Below are 18,075 nucleotides of genomic sequence, written 5' to 3'. Positions count from 1 at the left end.
GTATGCTCTCACTCTAGCCTGTGGGAGCAGCTTGAATAATGGTGTGCGTATAGCACACTCTCAGTGTGTGCTCCTGGAAAGAGACTCTAAGGAAAGGGCCTACTGTTCATTGAGCATCTTCCCAAGTCTCAGGCACCGTAATACGTGTTATATACACATCATCGTATTTAATCCTTACAGCTGCCTAGAGGTATTATTTTCCCCTTTTTTCTTGCAATGTCAATATACCTTTGAGAAGCTAAGTAACTTGCTCACATATCTACCAATTAAATTCTCAGAGCTGAAAACTGAATCCAGGCCTATTTGGTGTGAAGGCTGTGCTTTTCCCATGGCTGATGGTATATATCTGTTTTAATATTTGTCCACCATATTTATGTTTTACTGAAAAATGTGTATTGTTTCTCCATGTAGAAAGCATTTAGAACCGGCACAAGCACACGCCTGGATGATCGTGTGTATGCCATGTGTCAGATAAAGTGTCAGCCACTTGTTCATCTAATGAAAATGATTCATCCCAACCTGTACAGGATAGACAGATTGACAGATGAGGTATGATTTTTTTTCATTGTGTTTGAAATTTTTTAATTTAAACTTATTTGAGTGTCTTGATTCTGCATCTAAGATAGTAATGTATTGTTAACAATTTCTTCCGTTTTTCCCCTGTGACAATAATACATTAAATACAGACGTTAACTATGGATTTGATTGGACAACAGGACTATTAGATAGTATCATAGTTATGGCATTTTCAAAAATCGTTTCATATGGGAAGTGATTCACTTTGTGGATTTGGTTACATTTACTACACAGCTACATTATAGAAGGGCATTTCCATTTGTATTTTGAAGATACAGTTTCTGATGTGATCAGAGTGCAACTTTGACTATATTATTGTAAAACTAATCTGGTATCTAATAGTATTTTTAATATGCAGATATGTAATGTCTTTTTTTCCTACTCTTTGGAATCAAAAAATCCTTTGTAGCAGATATCGTAGTTGTACTTTTAATATATCCTGACCCCAGAAAGGAAGGAAATGGGCAGATCTTTTTAACCTAGTCAAGTTTTTATCTTTTAAATTTGAATACCTTTGAGCATCTTTTAATTTAAATACATTTGAGAGTCTTGATTGTACAGCCAAGGTGGTATATATTATCAATATAGTTCACCCTTGAGCAGTGTGGGGGTTATGAGCACTAACCCCTGGCCATGTGTAACTTCATAGTCAGTCCTCTGTATCCTCTATTCGGTGTCCACAGATTCAACCAACTGCAGATCATATACTTCTGTAGTATATATTGAGAAAAACTGCATATAGGTGGACCCACATAGTTCAAACTCACGTTGTTCAAAGGTCAACTGTAGTTTTTACATATTACAAAATTATCAAGTCTCATTTTTCAGTATCAGAGCTAGTGGCCATTAGCTTCCAGCCTGGGATAATAGTAATGGAAGGTCATTCACATTCTATCTTTTTTCTTTTCAGGGTGCAATACACGTTAATGATAGGGTTGTACCTCAGCCACCTCTTCAAAAATTGTCTGCAGAGAAACTGACACGAGAAGGTGCTTTCCTTATGGACTGTGGCTCTGTAAGTACCCTTTAGTGTCAAAGCTTAACACTTGCAGCTGGCAAAAGGAGAAACACAGGATCCAGCTCTGTTACCACAGATCAGGCAATGAAAGGTGGACTGGGAACTCAGGGGCTGTAAGTTGGAACTGGCACAGGAGATCAATTTATTTAAGAGAAGTAAAGAGATAAATTCCTTACTTCAAGGAATTTTTCATCTAGAATCATAAAATTTTAAGGGAACTCAAGAATATTTCTAGTTCAACTTGATCTGTTGTCTCAAATGCCATTAATAATTAAGATTTCAGGAGGTGTCATTGGACAGGGTGGTGGTGAAGGGTGTCAGAATAGGCAGGGTGGCTTTATGAACGATACCTTGTGAGCAGGAAAAGAATTCCAATAGCCACAGTACGGGGTGGGGCAGTGGTAGGGGCAGGGGACATTAAAGTACAGAGACAGTGATTGAAATAATGGAAATAGTGGGTAGGAAATATAGTAAGTCATATATCTTGGTTGAAGCATTGGGGGAAAAGTAAGGAAAATGGTAAGATATATTTTATGAGAAGCTTGAAATTTAAGCAGAAAAGATATGAGCCACTCTGGATTCCTGAATGCAGATTCCAAATGTGCAGGTTACAGGTTTCCTTTTTTACTTTCATGTTTGTTCCTACTTGATTTGAGCTAGTGTACTTTGCCTCGTTTTTGCTTGATGATTTTGAGAAAATCAGCTGTAATGGGTTTCCAGTTAGGGAGTGTTACTGTGATTTGTTTTGTTTTTAGATTTTTTACATTTGGATTGGAAAGAGCTGTGACAATAACTTTATAGAGGATGTGCTTGGGTATCCTGATTTTGCATCAATACCACAGAAAATGGTCAGTGGCTTTATATAGCTTTAATTTTTTGTGTACTTACTTGTTTAATTTTTTTTTTGAGATATAATGCACATGAGTCACCATTTTAATCATTATTAAATGTACAATGCATTTGTTTTTAGTATATTCACAGTGTTTACAAGCATTTCCAGTATATAATTTCAGAGCATTTATATTACCTGAAAAAGAAACCTGTATCTCCCAACTCTTCCTTTCTGTTTTCCCTGGGCAACTACTAGCCTACTTTCTATCTGTGTGGATTTGCCTGTTGTGGACAGTTCAGATGTATGGAATCACACAATGCAAGGCCTTTTGAGTTTGGCTTCTTCTCACCATGATTTCAACATCCATGTTGTAATGTGTATCAGTACTTCCTCCTTTTTTATGACTAGATAATAGTCCATTGTACAAATATATCACATTTTGTTTATCCAGTCATCTCTTCTTGGACATTTAGGTTATCTCTACTCTGGTGCTATTGTGAGGAGTGCTTCCATGAACAATTTGTGTACAAATGTTGTGTGAACATGTTTTCAAGTTCTCTTGGATATGTAACTAGCAGTAGAATTGCTGGGTCATATTGTAAACTTTTTGAGCAACTCCAAGCTATTTTCCAACAACTTTAACTACTATAATTTAAATTATTTTGCTGATAATAAACATAGTTTTTTCAGTAAGCCTGTACTGTATGTATGTTGATACCAAAGAAATATGATTCTGAAAGCAGTTCTCTATGCTACATAATGGAAAAGGCCTACCTTATTCTTGGATATTGTAAATATGCCCTTTCTCCTAAAATTAATATAAGTCAATGTAATTCTTAACCACGTTCGCTATTTGATTTATTTTTTAAAATTTGCCACATTAATCCAGAGTTTATTTCTAAGACTCAACAAAGAAGAAAAATGAGAAAATGATTTGAACAGGTAATTCATAGGTGGAAATTATAGTAGTGGCCATATGGATCAATGTTCAGCTTCATTTATAATTAAGAAAACAAAACAAACTATTAATAACAGCGTAGAATTTCTTTCATTTATCAGATTTTGCCCCCGGGTAAAAAATTTGTTTAATTTGATAATAGGCAGTAATGAGAGGGAATAGGTCAGCAGGCCTATTGATTGGACTGTATACATTTACTAGTCTTTAGGAGGACCATTTGACAATATCTGTTGAAATTAAAATCACACAGCGTATGACACAGTAAATTATTTATGCCTAAAATGTATCCTGTAGATACACTCATGGAAGTATTCATATGTACACATACACTTAAGAGGATATCATGCTTGTATGCCAGGTCTCTTCAGTCATGTCCAACTCTTTGCGACCTTTGGACTGTAGCCCAAGCTCCTCTGTCCATGGGATTTTCCAGGCAGGAATACAGGAGTGCGTTGCCATGCCCTCCTCCAGGGGGATCTTCCTGACCCAGGGACTGAACCCGCATCTCCTGTGGCTCTTAACATTGCTGATGAATTCTTTATCACTGAGCCACCAGGGAAGCCCCAGCAAAATCTATGAATCTATTAAAAAGAAAACAATCTGAAAAAGAAAACGATGTGCATACTATCCATTTGTATTTTCAAAATGTGTTTCTATATATAATAGTGGCTATATTATATATATTTAGAATGTACATAAAAATGTTTTTCTTGTACTTTTTATATATTGATATAAATTTAAATATAATTAACCCAAACTTTTCTGTTTAAATTTTTGTATACTATGTACTTTGGAAAAAACTCATTGCACACATAGAAGAATATCCTTTTTCTTCATTGCAGGTGGATTCTTTACTGTCTGAGCCACCAGGGAAGCCCTCAGATATACACGTACACACACACACATATATAAAAGATTAGATTCTTTAGGTCTTTAAAAAAAGTCTTGCATATGGTTTTTAAATATATTTAAACATTCACACTATTCTTTTAAATTTCTTGCCCTTAAATATTAAGGATAAAGGAAACATAAAATTATTTCACCCTAAGTAAGAATGTCTGTTATTAGAATAATGTATAATTTTTTATAAGTGAAATTGAAGCTTAATGATAGCCCATCTGATCTGAATATTTCCTTCGGAAGAAACAAAAAGTATAGCACAATATGAGTAACATACTAATTGTGTATGTTTTATTGACTTGTCTGGAAAAACTATAATATTCAGGTAAAATGTCAGTGGCATACTTATCAGTAAATATGTCTTATTAGTCAGAAAAACAGATTTATCAACAATGTAATAAATCTCTTGTGTTTGGTTGCTGCTGTTGGTGCTGGAATTGAGTGCTGGCGTTAGATGGTAGTGGTGATTATGATTGAGTTCTAATACTGCCTAAGTCTGTAAGAAAGGAAATGACTTCCTAATTGCATTTTTTGCCAGACACATCTTCCAGAGCTAGACACACTTTCATCAGAGAGAGCCAGATCCTTTATAACTTGGCTTAGAGACAGCAGACCATTAAGCCCAGTTCTTCACGTGGTAAAGTAAGTACTTCTGTAATTTAATTATGAAATTGTCTTATCCTGTCCAATCTATGTGAAATTGTTTATCTTCAAATCAAATTTTAAATAATAATATCAGAACACATTCTAGTGGTTGAAGGCTGTTACTTGATTAACATCCCCTATCCTTTTTCGTAAAAGTCCCCACATATTTTTTCTAATGTATAAGTATTCTTTTTAATAATATGCATTTTTAGATAAATATTCCTTTTTCTTTTTCAGAGATGAGAGTCCTGCCAAAACAGAATTTTTTCAACATTTGATTGAAGACCGGACAGAAGCCGCCTTCTCTTACTATGAATTTTTGCTTCATGTTCAGCAGCAGATTTGTAAGTGAAGTGAAATAAAATTGAATAAGAAGAAAGAGATCTATAACCTAGGTAAAGCATAATCTGTCAGAGAAGCACATAGGAAATTTGAAATGAAGGTACTTGTTACAAGAGGCAGTGCGTAGCATAGCACCTTGTCTGAGTCTTTGGCAAAAGATAAAGAGGAAGAAGGAACTTGACAGATTTTCTTCACCCTAAGTTTGATGCTGATGATGCTGTTTCACCAAGTATATTTTGAATTGGTTTCCACACATTTCCAGAGTGCGGCAGTACTGTTCTCTGTTCATTGCAAGCTGGCAAACTTCTGTAGCTATGTGGGATGATATGTCAATGAAAAATTAGATAAATTCTTTTTTCTTATAATTAATATAACACTTCTGGACTTGAACTCTGATAGGAGATGCCAAAAGGCAGTGGTACCGTGTTGTTTGTTTATATGAATTACTTTTTAACAAGGAATGATTCATATTCATTAAATGAATTCAATATTTTCCCTGTAAAAACAATAGAGTTTCAGTACATGAACTATAGAAAAAAATATATATATAATGTACATAAATGTTACATTTGTAAAGAAAATGTAAAAATGTAACTACAGAATATGAATTGCTTAAACTGTGCTGCATTGTTGGATGACAACTCCTTTTGTCGCAGTTAGAGAATGAGGTTGATTAATGCATATTATGAATTGAGTCCACAAAAGAAACACAAAACTCTTTGTAATTCTGTTAAATCTTTTATGTGGATTTATTTATGATCAGCCTACTAATTAAAAATATTTTGCTTGACAATATGGCTTGGTGTTTTGTGTGTTTATGGTTGGGGAGAATCGGTGGTATTCTTACATCTAGGATTTACTGCTCGAGGAAACGCATTGATACTATATTTCAACTAGTAATATATGTGAACATGTTTTCATTAATTTGTGAACATTACCAAGTACTTATTCTCTTTGTATTCAGAAAACAAACCCTACTTTCAAAATATATATGACTGTTAACTAATCATAACCTTAATTTGTCTTTCTTGGTTAAATTAGGCATTCTTTTTCCTTGCACATTCATAGCAAAATTTTTATAACATGTGACTATCCTATTTAATTGACTTTTAAGATTAGTATCTGGAACTTTGAGAGCGATCTTACTCTGATTTTAAAAAATCTCGTTTACTAACATTTATTTACTATAAAAACTGTTAATGATCCACTAGGTTGTAGAATAAAATTTTTATTATAAACACTATAAAAGTCCTACTGATGAACTTTGGAAGGGAAAAGGCTCTTGATGTGTGTGATGAGTGGTTTTTCGCTTGTTGGATCTCTTTTCTTTGGATAAAAATAAAAGTACTCTCTCACATTCCCTGCTAGAAATGAGAGGTTAAATGACTCACCCTAAATGACATTACTAATTAGTGACAGAGCTGATAGCAGAAGTCAAATGTTCTACCCACCCACCACCTACTCGGAGCCCAGCCCACCCCCAGCGCTGTATGTGTCCCCGAGCCCTGCGGCCTCCAGCAGGAGAGAATCTTACTAAATTAGGAGAAACTGCAGTGTTCCAAGGGCAGCTATATACTGTAATTATACAATACGAAGTATCGTGCTTCTAAATTTTTTGTCTTTGGATAGTTTGTTTGTTCCTCATTTAATAGGTATTTATTAGCACTTAATACTTGCTAGATATTGGTCTAGGCTCAAACACAGAAAATCCTGATTTCACAGTGCTTACACTCCAGAGTGAGTGTGTGGAGGACTGGGGGAAAGAGCACATTTGTATGTCAGGTGTGGGAAATGCAGTGCGGAAAAATAAGGCAGAAAAAGTATCAAGAATGCTGGTTTTGACAGTAACTAGGGAGGCCCTTCTGAAAAGGTGACCGTTGAAGAGAGCCGTGTGGCTGTCTGGAAGGAGAGGCATCAGAGGGTGAATCTTTATGGTAGCTAAATGTGGAAGTTAGCCTTTGGCCACTGTGGTTTTCCCTATTCAAGAAGCACTTGGAGTTATCAGTTGAGAAAGGGTAAAGAGTGTTAGAATCCCAAGAAATAGTCGCGTAGGAAGAGTAAGAGATCGACTGACCAGTGGCTTGCAGTAGGGTTGTCAGGCAGCATGAACTTCAACCAGTTAGCATGCCTCTTCCTTCCAGCCACATTTACTGCTTGGTGGAAAGTTGGATTTAAGTTAGAACAGAAGAGCAGGGCAACTGTGGATGTGTACAAGGAAGCTCCTCTGTCATTCAAGTGAAAGGGCTGCAAACCGAGTGATAGACAAGAGCTCAGTAGTGGCAGTAGATAGAGAAGGGCTCAGTAGTGTGAAGGTCCTGTTGAGGTCAGAGAGCTGTCCGAGTGCGGAGACCAGAGGGAATGAACTGGAAAGACAGGAAGTGGCGGTCAGAATATGGGATGCTTGAAATTGAGATTTGGGGAAGTTTAATCTAGATGTCTACAAATGCGTGGAGAGATGCCTACCTGGAGTTTGAGATCAAAAAGAGCCATCTTGAAAAGCCGTGTCCTCTAAAGGCAGCCAGACTTCAGTTAGAGAATGGAGATTGACATCAAGGGGAACATAGGTGTGAGGAGGACTCCTAATGGGCTGTAGATAGATTATCTGTCCTCCTCACTCCCTCCTATGGGACAAGTCTCTGCTCATTTGTTTTCTGAGGTGGAGAGTGATGAGAGAAAGGGGCATGTTCACCAGGAGTTCTCTGAGCCCCTTTTCAACAAATTGAAACTGTCATTAAAGTTAACAGTTTAGGGGTATCCCAGGTGATGTGAACATCTGCCAATCTGCTATTCTAACCATTGTTTGATAGGAACATAAGTTAGATTTATAGTATTTTAGTAGACACACTACTCTTAAGGAGTATATCCTAGCACAAATCGAGTGCATTGATGGAAAAAGAATTCTATTTTTCATTTATACGTTAATGTATGCTGCTGCTGCTAAGTCACTTTGGTCGTGTCCGACTCTGTGCAACCCCATATACGGCAGCCCACCAGGCTCCCCCGTCCCTGGGATTCTCCAGGCAAGAACACTGGAGTGGGTTGCCATTTCCTTCTCCAACGCATAAAAGTGAAAAGGGAAAGTGAAGTCGCTCAGTCGTGTCCGACTCTTCGAGACCCCATGGACTGCAGCCTACCAGGCTCCTCCATCCATGGGATTTTCCAGGCAGGAGTACTGGAGTGGGTTGCCATTGCCTTCTCCGACATTAATGTATATTTGTGTGCTAAAAACTATTTGAAAGCTGTTTATAGACAGGAAATCTGTTGTAGTCAACCTGTGAGGCTATGAAATGCATATATTATTAATAGCAAAGTGTTAAGAAAACCATGACTCCTCTGTTCAAAGTAACTTTTGAAGACACTGAAAATACTTTTAAAGGCCAAAAAAGATGAAAATTAATGAGATTGAAATCAGCACTGCAGGTATTATTTAGGTGGAATCTCTAATTATTAAAGACAGTTTAAAATTAAAAATAAAACCCACAAATCTTTGGCACATGAAACAAAGACCTCCTGAAAAATAAAAATGATAGATACTTCATGAATCACTCATCTTTTATCTCTAAATTCAGAGATGGGATCTTTGTCAAACAGAAAACTAGGCATCTTCCTCCTCTGCCTTCTTAGGATACCTGTGAGAGGCAGAGAAGTGAGCCATGATTAGGGGACACAGAGGCTCTTAACCCATTGCTTCTCATGCATCTTGAGTTGAGCCAAAAATGAAAGCCCTTTCTTTAGTTCCCATTAGTTAATAAGGCACAGTTTTGTAGATTTTCATTTCAATTTTGGGGCTGAAAAGCACTGCTTACCAACAACCCACCAGATGAGTTTGCTGAAGATTGCTAAGTTTGTAGTCAAGTGAAAACCAGTTTTTATTAGGGATTACTCCTAAGAAACCTGGTTCCTGTGCAAGTTTGTCATTTTTGCAAAAACTCCCCCAAAGTGTACATATACAGATTCTGGGTTGCAACCTCCTCAGAAGCTTCTTGGGTAGAATCCGGAACACACCCTCACACGTGCAGAGGACAAGGAGAGGCCGAAGGAAGAGGTAGCTGCTCCAGATGGGTGGGTGGCAGGTTTCATAAACAAAGGAACTTACATGGCTTGTCTTGGGTGGCCATAGTCACGCATCCAGTCCTCAAGACCACACTTCTATTTCAAGCTGCTTTGGAGCAGCTTCTCGCAGTAGGGGAGGCAAGCAGGATCCAAGGACGAGGAGTGAGTGGGTGTGAGAGTTTCCAGCTTTTGGGTCAATGGCCTGTCAGACAATTGACAGAAACTACCCTATAGTCAGGCCAGTTTTTTATGACTACATCATCACTGCTCACAGATGTTCATGGTTTTTACTGCTGTTTTTGCTTTTCAGGTACGTATTATTTTAGCTTATTAGCCAACTAATTTGTTGATTATTGGATTAGTGTGTAGTGACGCATATGCTTAGATTTACACTATAATTTTCTAAAACTAGATTTTAAAATGCATTTTGGGTAGACATAAAATGATTATACTGTCATTGTTAAAACAGAAATATGTGTAACCTGCACTTCTGCTTTGCTTATAAACTTTACTGATGATGTAGCTGGTACATATATATGAATTTAAGTAATTTGTAAATAGAATTAAGGTAAGTGCAAAATAATTACTAGGTTCTTTTAAAGGTAGTAGGCAATGACTATAATATTAACTCATGTTCTCTTTAGCAATAAATAATAAACAATTATGTTTCTCTCAGTTCTTTTATTACATAGAAATTTACTTTAAATCAGGGTATTATTTAGTCTTTAGTACTCCCAACTCACATATTAACCTTTCTTACAATGGAGGAATTTCAGAATGACCTTTGGAAAAGCTGTGAAACATTGTACCAGTTTGGAAAGCTGGTACCAGTTTAGAAAGTACCAGTTTGGAAATTTTAATGAAAATTTTATGGAAATTTTTTCTGTATTTCAATTTCAAATTCTGTTCCTTTGGGATTTAATGTTTTATGATTTGCATAGTAACAATAGGAAAGGCCTGTCAGTAGGTGCTTCCTATTGAAACCTGAGTAATTTTACTAGAATGAAAGGGACCTCTAGACTGTCTCCTATTATCAGAAACTGATAAGTAATTTTTAGAGTTAAGAATAACAGGGAGACAGAAAGATGAAAGAATTCGATGTTTAAGCAAGAAGGATCAAAGCTTAAAGCCTTCAAAGGGCATTGAACAGAGGGGTGATGTGATCTGACCCCAAAAGGTGACATCTAGCCAGCCTACCACAGGAGGCGGAAGAGGGGAAGGGTGGACACAGTGAACAATGTTTGAACAAATAGCCCCCAAGCCTGGTTTAGATGGGGCGTGTTTGGATTAAGAGAATGTGAAATGTGGGAATTGACCTTGGCAGCTTGGATGAATTTTTACTTGATCATTCTTTTATTACACTACTGGGTTCGATTTCCTAACACTTCATTTAGGATCTTTTATTTACTTTAGAAGACTGGTCTGTGACTTGCTTTTACAGTGTGTACTTGTTTAATTTTGATATCCACATTATGCTAGTTTTGTTTGAATTGGATAGCTTCCCATCTGTTTTGAGGTTTTGGAACAATTTGTAAAGAAGTTAGCTAAAGTCTAGGTATGTAAGATGGGTATTATTTATTCTGGAACTTTTGGTTAAACTTGCTCAGTAATCTCTGGACTTGGGGCATTTTTCCAGGTATATTATTAACCAGTTACAATTTGTGACTGTTGATCTCTTCAGGTTCTGTTTGTTGAGCCAAGTTTAGTTTTTATAGTTTTAACTTGATTGATACAAGCAATTATTTGGGGCTAGTTTTTATATCCTTTCTGTAATGTTTATGTATTCCTTCTTTCTCTTAATCATTCTTGTTTCAGGTTTGTCAGTCTTGGTGCCTTTAAAAAAAAGAAACTACTTTTGGTTTTATTGGCTCACTACTTCTGAGAGAGGTTGCTTTAGAACAGACAGGAAGTTTGATTGTTTTCTGATTTTACCTTTATCGTTTTCTTCCCACTACATCCTCTAGGTCTATTTTTGCTGCTGTTTTTATAGCTTCTTAGATTGTAAGCTTACTTTCAGACTTTCCTGTTTTCTAATAAATGCATTTAAGACTACACATTTCCCTGAATAGTGAAGATTTTAATGTCAAGTGCTTTCACTGCTGTATAGTTTAAAAATAGCTCTCAACTTCTACTTATTTTCCACTTGATCTATGAATATAAGTTTGTTATTCAAATTCCAGTGGTAATGATGCTTTATCTTTCTGTTAATTCCTAATTTCATAAACAGGGCTTATATGTTTGCAAGTTAAAAAAAATTTTTTTTGAGATTTCCTCTGAGGCCTCAGGGTCATTACATTGTGAATCTTCCATATGAGCTTGAAAATAATATGTATTCTTATTGGGTACAAAGTCCTTTGTGACTCTAATTGTTAAAAATGAAAGCCAGAGCCTTGGGCCTGGAGGCAGAATAGGGAAGAGGAGTATTCTTCTCAGGTCACTACTAGAATTCAGTGTGGAGGCCTCCCAGTGACGTACTTGAGGGGACCTAGTCTCAAGGATCTGCCAGTCTGCTCTGCAAGCCAGTGCTGCTAGCATCTGCAGAGGAAGTGGGGAAGTTGCTCCGTTCAGAGGATTTTACAAGACCAGGTGACATAAATACAAAACTTTCTGTGGAGATAAACTTTCCTTCCACCTTGACTGAAGCTAACTCCTTTGCCAGTGGTTGGCAAGCGGTCCCATCAATAGATAATCCAAAATTATTATTGGCCAACTTATCTGTGAAGAACTGAGTTCTCAAACGGTAGTTGGAGGACGTAAGTGAATAATGTCTGCGAAGACAGATTGTATCAAAGTCAATGGATGAAATTTGGGTCCTGCCTTCATTAGAAGTTAAAGCATGAAGTGGATGTTCACATCTTCAGCGTGTGACACCAGGCTAAAAGCAGGATGAGGCAACCGAAGCACTTGTCCAGGGCACCAAATACATCACAAAATTCAGCCATTGAGATAACATTTTAATGTAATATTTTTAAAATCAAAATTAATGGAAAAAATCCATGAACAGAATATCAACGTTAAAGAAAGAAAGGATTTGACTCTGCAATTGATTCACCTCACACGCTGATCCCAGCTATAGCTATGAGCAGGTCGGTGGTTAAGTGATGTCAAAAGAGACAGGCAATGTGAGGTCAGGGTTATCTTGGGGTCTTGGAGTGGAAAACATGGTGTCAGCTACACAGTTCTAGGCTTGAATTCTGACTGTGTGTGTGCTTAGTCACTCAGTCGTGTCCGACTCATTGCGACTGTATGGACTATAGCCCACCAGGCTTCTCTGTCCATGGGGATTCTCCAGGCAAGAATACTGGAGTGGGTTGCCATGCCATTCTCCAGGGGATCTTCCCAAACCTGAGATCGAACCCAGGTCTCCTGCACTGCAGGTGGATTCTTTACCAGCTGAGCCACAAGGGAAGCCCGAATTTTGACTGTATGAGTTTAAGTTACTTAACCTATTAGCTAGTTTCTTCGCCCGTAATGGGGAATCTAATAACAGGAATCCCATAAGGCTTTTATAATGACTAAACAAGATAACACAAAATGCTTATGCCTGATCCACAGAGGCAGATCCAAGTTTTGTTGAGTCTGAGGTTATATAATTTGGGAGAACTTCTTTAAGAAAAATACTAAAGAATTAGCAATGCAAAGTTGGCATGGTAATGAATACTTAAGAGTGAGAAAATCAGTGATAAATAACAAACTTTAAAAGCACAACCCCCGCCACAATAATTATTTAAAAATTAGTTGCTGTTCACATCACTGTGACTTCCCTCGTGGTTCAGACGGTAAAGCGTCTGTCTCCCATAGAAAAGATCATCTTCTCTAGCGTGTTGTTTTCTCTCACATCATTTTAGTTTAGAAAAGTGTCTCTGAACTTTATCACTCAGCGCTGATAATGTCATGTCAATTCTTGAAATGTTTTTCATATGTGAGCTGTAGTATTTGAAGAATATTCCACAGGCCGGTGTCTGGGCATTCATGTCACATGTTGCCTCTTTTCACTGGCCACACAGTAACTAGTAACTTGAGCCGGCAAAATGAGAGACCTCTGGACGCTGCAGATAAACAGGCTCCAGGGCTGCCCTGTCCACACAATGGCTCATGTGCACAACACACTTCACCACCATGTGCGGGAATCTTGGTGAGACTGAACAATTACTCACAGCTAGTTCGTTAACACTACTGACGTATTACAACCTCTTCGCATTTGAATCTTAGTTTTCCCTTTTCAGAAAAACAAAAAACAAAAAAACCTTAAACAGCTGTATTGCTGTCATTTACATATCATAAATTTCACTCAAAAGTATACAGATGATTATTAGCAAATTTAAAGACTTTCACAATAACCACAATCCAACTTAGGTCATTTCCAGCACCCCCAAAATATTCCTCATGCTCATTTATTTGCCTCACTCCCAATTCTACCTTCAGCTCCAGGCAACTACGAATCTACTTTCCATCTCCATGAATTTTCCCTTCCTGGACATTTTATATAGATAGAATCACCTTGGTGGCTTTAAAGGTCCTTCCTGTACCTGTCTTACCCTTCCTTAGTTCTGAGCTCTCTGGTCCTTACCCTCCAGCACTCGCAGGGCACCTCCCTCTCTGAATATTGTTATCCACAGCACCCAAACCTTTCCTCCGTGGCATCTGTCTTAAGTTCTTGCAATTTGTCTTCCTGCCCTTTAGCAGTTTCATCTGTTCCTCATGGACTGTCTAATTTAAAGCAGGTCTTGTGCTAGGCACTCTGACGCAGCACCTGCTCCCTGCATTTCTAATCTAGCTGGAGAGTTAACTCATAGTTATATGCAGGCACTAAGTGCTATGGAATGGTTTGGAGTAATAGCATGTTTTGAGGACTTAAAAGTTAGTCGCTCAGTCACGTCTGACTCTTTGCGACCCCATGGACTGTAGCCCGCCAAGCTCCTCTGTCCATGGAATTCTCCAGGCAAGAATATTGGAGTGGGTAGCCATTGCCTTCTCCAGGGGATCTTCTCGACCCAGGGATTGAACCCACGTCCCTTGCGTCTCCTGCATTGCAGGCGGATTTCTTTGCCACTGAGCCACCAGGGGATCCCCTTTTGAGGACTTTAGGTGCCAGCAAACTTGATTTAGCTTAAACTTCAGGGGTCTTCACTTGCATAATCCTTTCCCAAGTCCCCTGTGGGGGGTAAGCCCTAGTGATGCATTCACTTGGTGATATGTTTCTTAATATCTAAAATATTTTAACTGGAATCAGTTAAGACCACTGTCACTTTCCTATCCAATCACCCTTCTGTCATATGTTCCCTTGTGTCAGGTAGCTGAGTGGCCATGGCCATTTTCAAAATCCAACAAAAACAGTTGAAAATAGATTTAGTTTTGGTTTAGTGGGATAATTGTATGTGGCTCACCATCATTTCCAAATATTATTAAATATCATTAGCCATACCTTTGTAGGAATGACTTCCAAGAATACTATCCCCTACTGTTGTGACAAAAGTGCAGGGCCAGAGATTGCATTGAATTATGAATGTTCCCTGCAGTGCCAAATGACCAGTGTATGTGGCTAGTAAAATAGAAATGATGCTTGGAATCAATGGACTCAGAAGCTAGTCTGCGAACTATGCTTCCAACTGTTAACAGCTCAGGTATGAAAAACACTTGATAGAAACTTTTCCAAATTTAAGAACAATCATAACAATTTTTATGACACTACCAATAGTGAATTGTAACACTTAAAGACTTTTCTAAACTATTAATGATATGTAAAAACAAATTAATGTACTAGAGAGAAGACAATTATCTTTTCTATTTGCTCCAGAGAAAATATTACAAAATTGTTGTCCCATAAAAAGGCAACTGAAGGGAATGTAGCCCCAAAAAACTTGTAGAAGAGTATTACAGTGATATAGCAGAGAATTGAGCAGTCTGTGCTCAAAATGAACATTTTCTCCTCTTCTCCATTTCCCTCCAAGTAAAATTCTTTTTTTTTCCCCTCCCCATCCCCAGCTCTACTGAGGTATAATTAACTGACAAATAAAAACTGTATATATTTAACTTGAACAAAGTGATGGTTTGATGTCTGTATACACTGTGAATAATAACTACAATCAAATTGATTAACACATTCATTACCTCATAAAGTTACTTTTTTTTGGGTGTGGTTAGTCCAGTTAAGAACTACTCTCAGCAAAATTTCAAGTACTACTAACTATAGTCACCACACTGTACATTAGATCAGAACTTATTCATATTATAACTGAAAGTAATTCCTGACCAACATCTCCCCATTTTCCCCATCTCCCAGCCCCTGGAAACTACTGTTCTACTCTGGTCCTGTGGATTTAACTTTTTTAGATTCCGTATAGTAGTGAGATCATATAGTATTTGTCTTTCTCTGCCATTTCATTTAGCATAATGTTCTGTTTATCTATATTGTCTGTATGGCAGAATTTCCTTCTATTTTATAGGTGACTAATAGCCCATTATGAATATCTGTATGTCATCTATATGTAATTTTCTTTGTCTGGTCATCCCTTGGACTCCTTGAATTGTTTCCATATCTAGGCTACTGAAGAAAACGGAACCCTTGTACACTGCTGGTGGTACAGCCATTATAGAAATCAGTATGAGTTTCCTCAAAAAATTAAAATAGAATTAACACAGATCCAGCAATCCCATTAGTAGATAAATATCCAAAAGAAATGAAATAAGTGTCTCAAAAACATATCTGCACGTACTTGTTTACCACAACATTATTCACAGTTCAGTTCAGTTCAGTCGCTCAGTCGTGTCCGACTCTGTGACCCCATGGATCGCGGCACGCCAGGCCTCCCTGTCTGTCCATCACCATCTCCCAGAGTTCACTCAGATTCAAGTCCACCGAGTCCGTGATGCCATCCAGCCATCTCATCCTCTGTTGTCCCCTTCGCCTCCTGCCCCCAACCCCTCCCAGCATCAGAGTCTTTTCCAATGAGTCAACTCTTCACATGAGGTGGCCAAAGTACTGGAGCTTCAGCTTTAGCATCATTCCTTCCAAAGAAATCCCAGGGCTGATCTCCTTCAGAATGGACTGGTTGGATCTCCTTGCAGTCCAAGGGACTCTCAAGAGTCTTCTCCAACACCACAGTTCAAAAGCATCAATTCTTCAGCGCTCAGCCTTCACAGTCCAACTCTCACATCCATACATGACCACAGGAAAAACCATAGCCTTGACTAGACGGACTTTAGTCGGCAAAGTAATGTCTCTGCTTTTGAATATGCTATCTAGGTTGGTCTCACTGGGAGTACTAGCAAATACTAGCAAATTTCCTTCTAGGACTCAGGTACTAAGTAAATTACTTCCCATGCGGACTTATTGTTTAATGTGTCACTCTCAGTGAAGGGCATGGTATTTTGAAATGCAGATGCTCATTAACACATATGAATAAACCTTAACCGATGACACAGTTTTTGCTATCATAGAAACTTACATTTTTTTTCAATAAAGAAAGGAGATAGTCATCAGGTGAGATTTGCGACTTGATGCATTGTTTGCCAATTAATTCATTAACTCAAGCCTCTTGCAGATTTAGCAAATAAAAATGAGGCATGCCCAGTTAAATCTGAATTACAGTTAAGTAATAAATAATTTAGTATAAGTATGTCCCAAATATTCTTGGAAAAAAGAATGTGTGACCCATGCAATATTTGGGCCATGCTGCTGCTGCTGCTGCTGCTAAGTCGCTTCAGTCGTGTCCAACTCTGTGCGACCCCATAGACAGCAGCCCACCAGGCTCCCCCGTCCCTGGGATTCTCCAGGCAAGAACACGAGCGGGTTGCCATTTCCTTCTCCAATGCATGAAAGTGAAAAGTGAAAGTGAAGTCGCTCAGTCGTGTCCGACTCTTCGCGACCCCATGGACTGCAGCCTACCAGGCTCCTCCGTCCATGGGATTTTCCAGGCAAGAGTACTGGAGTAGGGTGCCATCACCTTCTATTTGGGCCATACTTATACTAAACAAGGGCTTCATGATAGCTCGATTGGTAAAGAATCCGCCTGCAATGCAGGAACCCCGGATTTGATTCCTGGGTCGGGAAGAGCCCCTAGAGAAGGAAAAGGCTACCTAGTCCAGTATACTGGCCTGGAGAATTGCATGGAGTGTATAGGCCATGGGGTCGCAAAGAGTCGGACACCACTGAGCGAATTTCACTATACCAAAAAAAAAAATTATGTTGTTTATCTGAGAATCATATTTAATAACTGGGCATCCTGAGTTTTGTCTAGCAACTGCGTTGTAAGGAAGCTATGTGAAAGTTGGACTAGACTCCTTTTAGATGGTTTGTGTTTGTTTTTACAAACAAAATGTTTCCAAGTCAAACATGAGATCTCCCAATCACGGGGAAGACTAAGAACTTTCATCTCATTCAGTTAAACCCGTGCTTCAAAGAAGAAGCCACTTGGGCTGTGGGAAAGACTGTCCCAAAGAGCTCTGGGTGGGTCACCATTTTAGTGAACCGCAAACCTCTGGGGCCTGGGACGACCACAGCCCAACGCCGTAAGCCAACTGAGAGGTGGACCTGCTTCTCTCCCTCCTCTCTGCTCAGTCCACGAGGGAAACTTCCACAGAGGCCACGCCTCTCCTCAGGTGGCCGTGGCTCTTCTCCGCTCATCCGCTGCCTCCCCGCCCCGCGGGCTGGAGTGGAGCAGACGGCCCCTAGGGCACCGAGGACCCAGATTCACTCGCGAGTTTTGAAATCAGCCCGCAAGGTGCAAGGGGGCCGGCCGCCTTCATTCC

At 38.6% G+C, this 18,075-nt stretch overlaps 1 protein-coding gene across 5 annotated transcripts in view; it reads left to right on the top strand.

The window, feature by feature from the left end:
• The window catches only part of SEC24B (SEC24 homolog B, COPII coat complex component), an 82,067-nt gene extending 76,001 nt beyond the window's left edge, over positions 1-6,066 (top strand). For all 5 annotated transcript variants that reach the window (XM_040237484.1, XM_040237489.1, XM_040237488.1 and 2 more), the window contains 5 exons: positions 412-549; positions 1,487-1,591; positions 2,350-2,442; positions 4,823-4,926; positions 5,167-6,066. In XM_040237484.1, the coding sequence (XP_040093418.1) occupies positions 412-549; positions 1,487-1,591; positions 2,350-2,442; positions 4,823-4,926; positions 5,167-5,281 (555 nt within the window). In that variant the 3' untranslated portion in view covers positions 5,282-6,066. The remainder of the gene's footprint in view (positions 1-411; positions 550-1,486; positions 1,592-2,349; positions 2,443-4,822; positions 4,927-5,166) is intronic.
• The last annotated feature ends 12,009 nt before the right edge of the window (positions 6,067-18,075 follow it).

This window comes from Oryx dammah, unplaced genomic scaffold, assembly GCF_014754425.2.
Source record: "Oryx dammah isolate SB20612 unplaced genomic scaffold, SCBI_Odam_1.1 HiC_scaffold_3, whole genome shotgun sequence".
Taxonomy (NCBI): domain Eukaryota; kingdom Metazoa; phylum Chordata; class Mammalia; order Artiodactyla; family Bovidae; genus Oryx; species Oryx dammah.
This window is presented reverse-complemented; position numbering and strand designations above follow the sequence as displayed.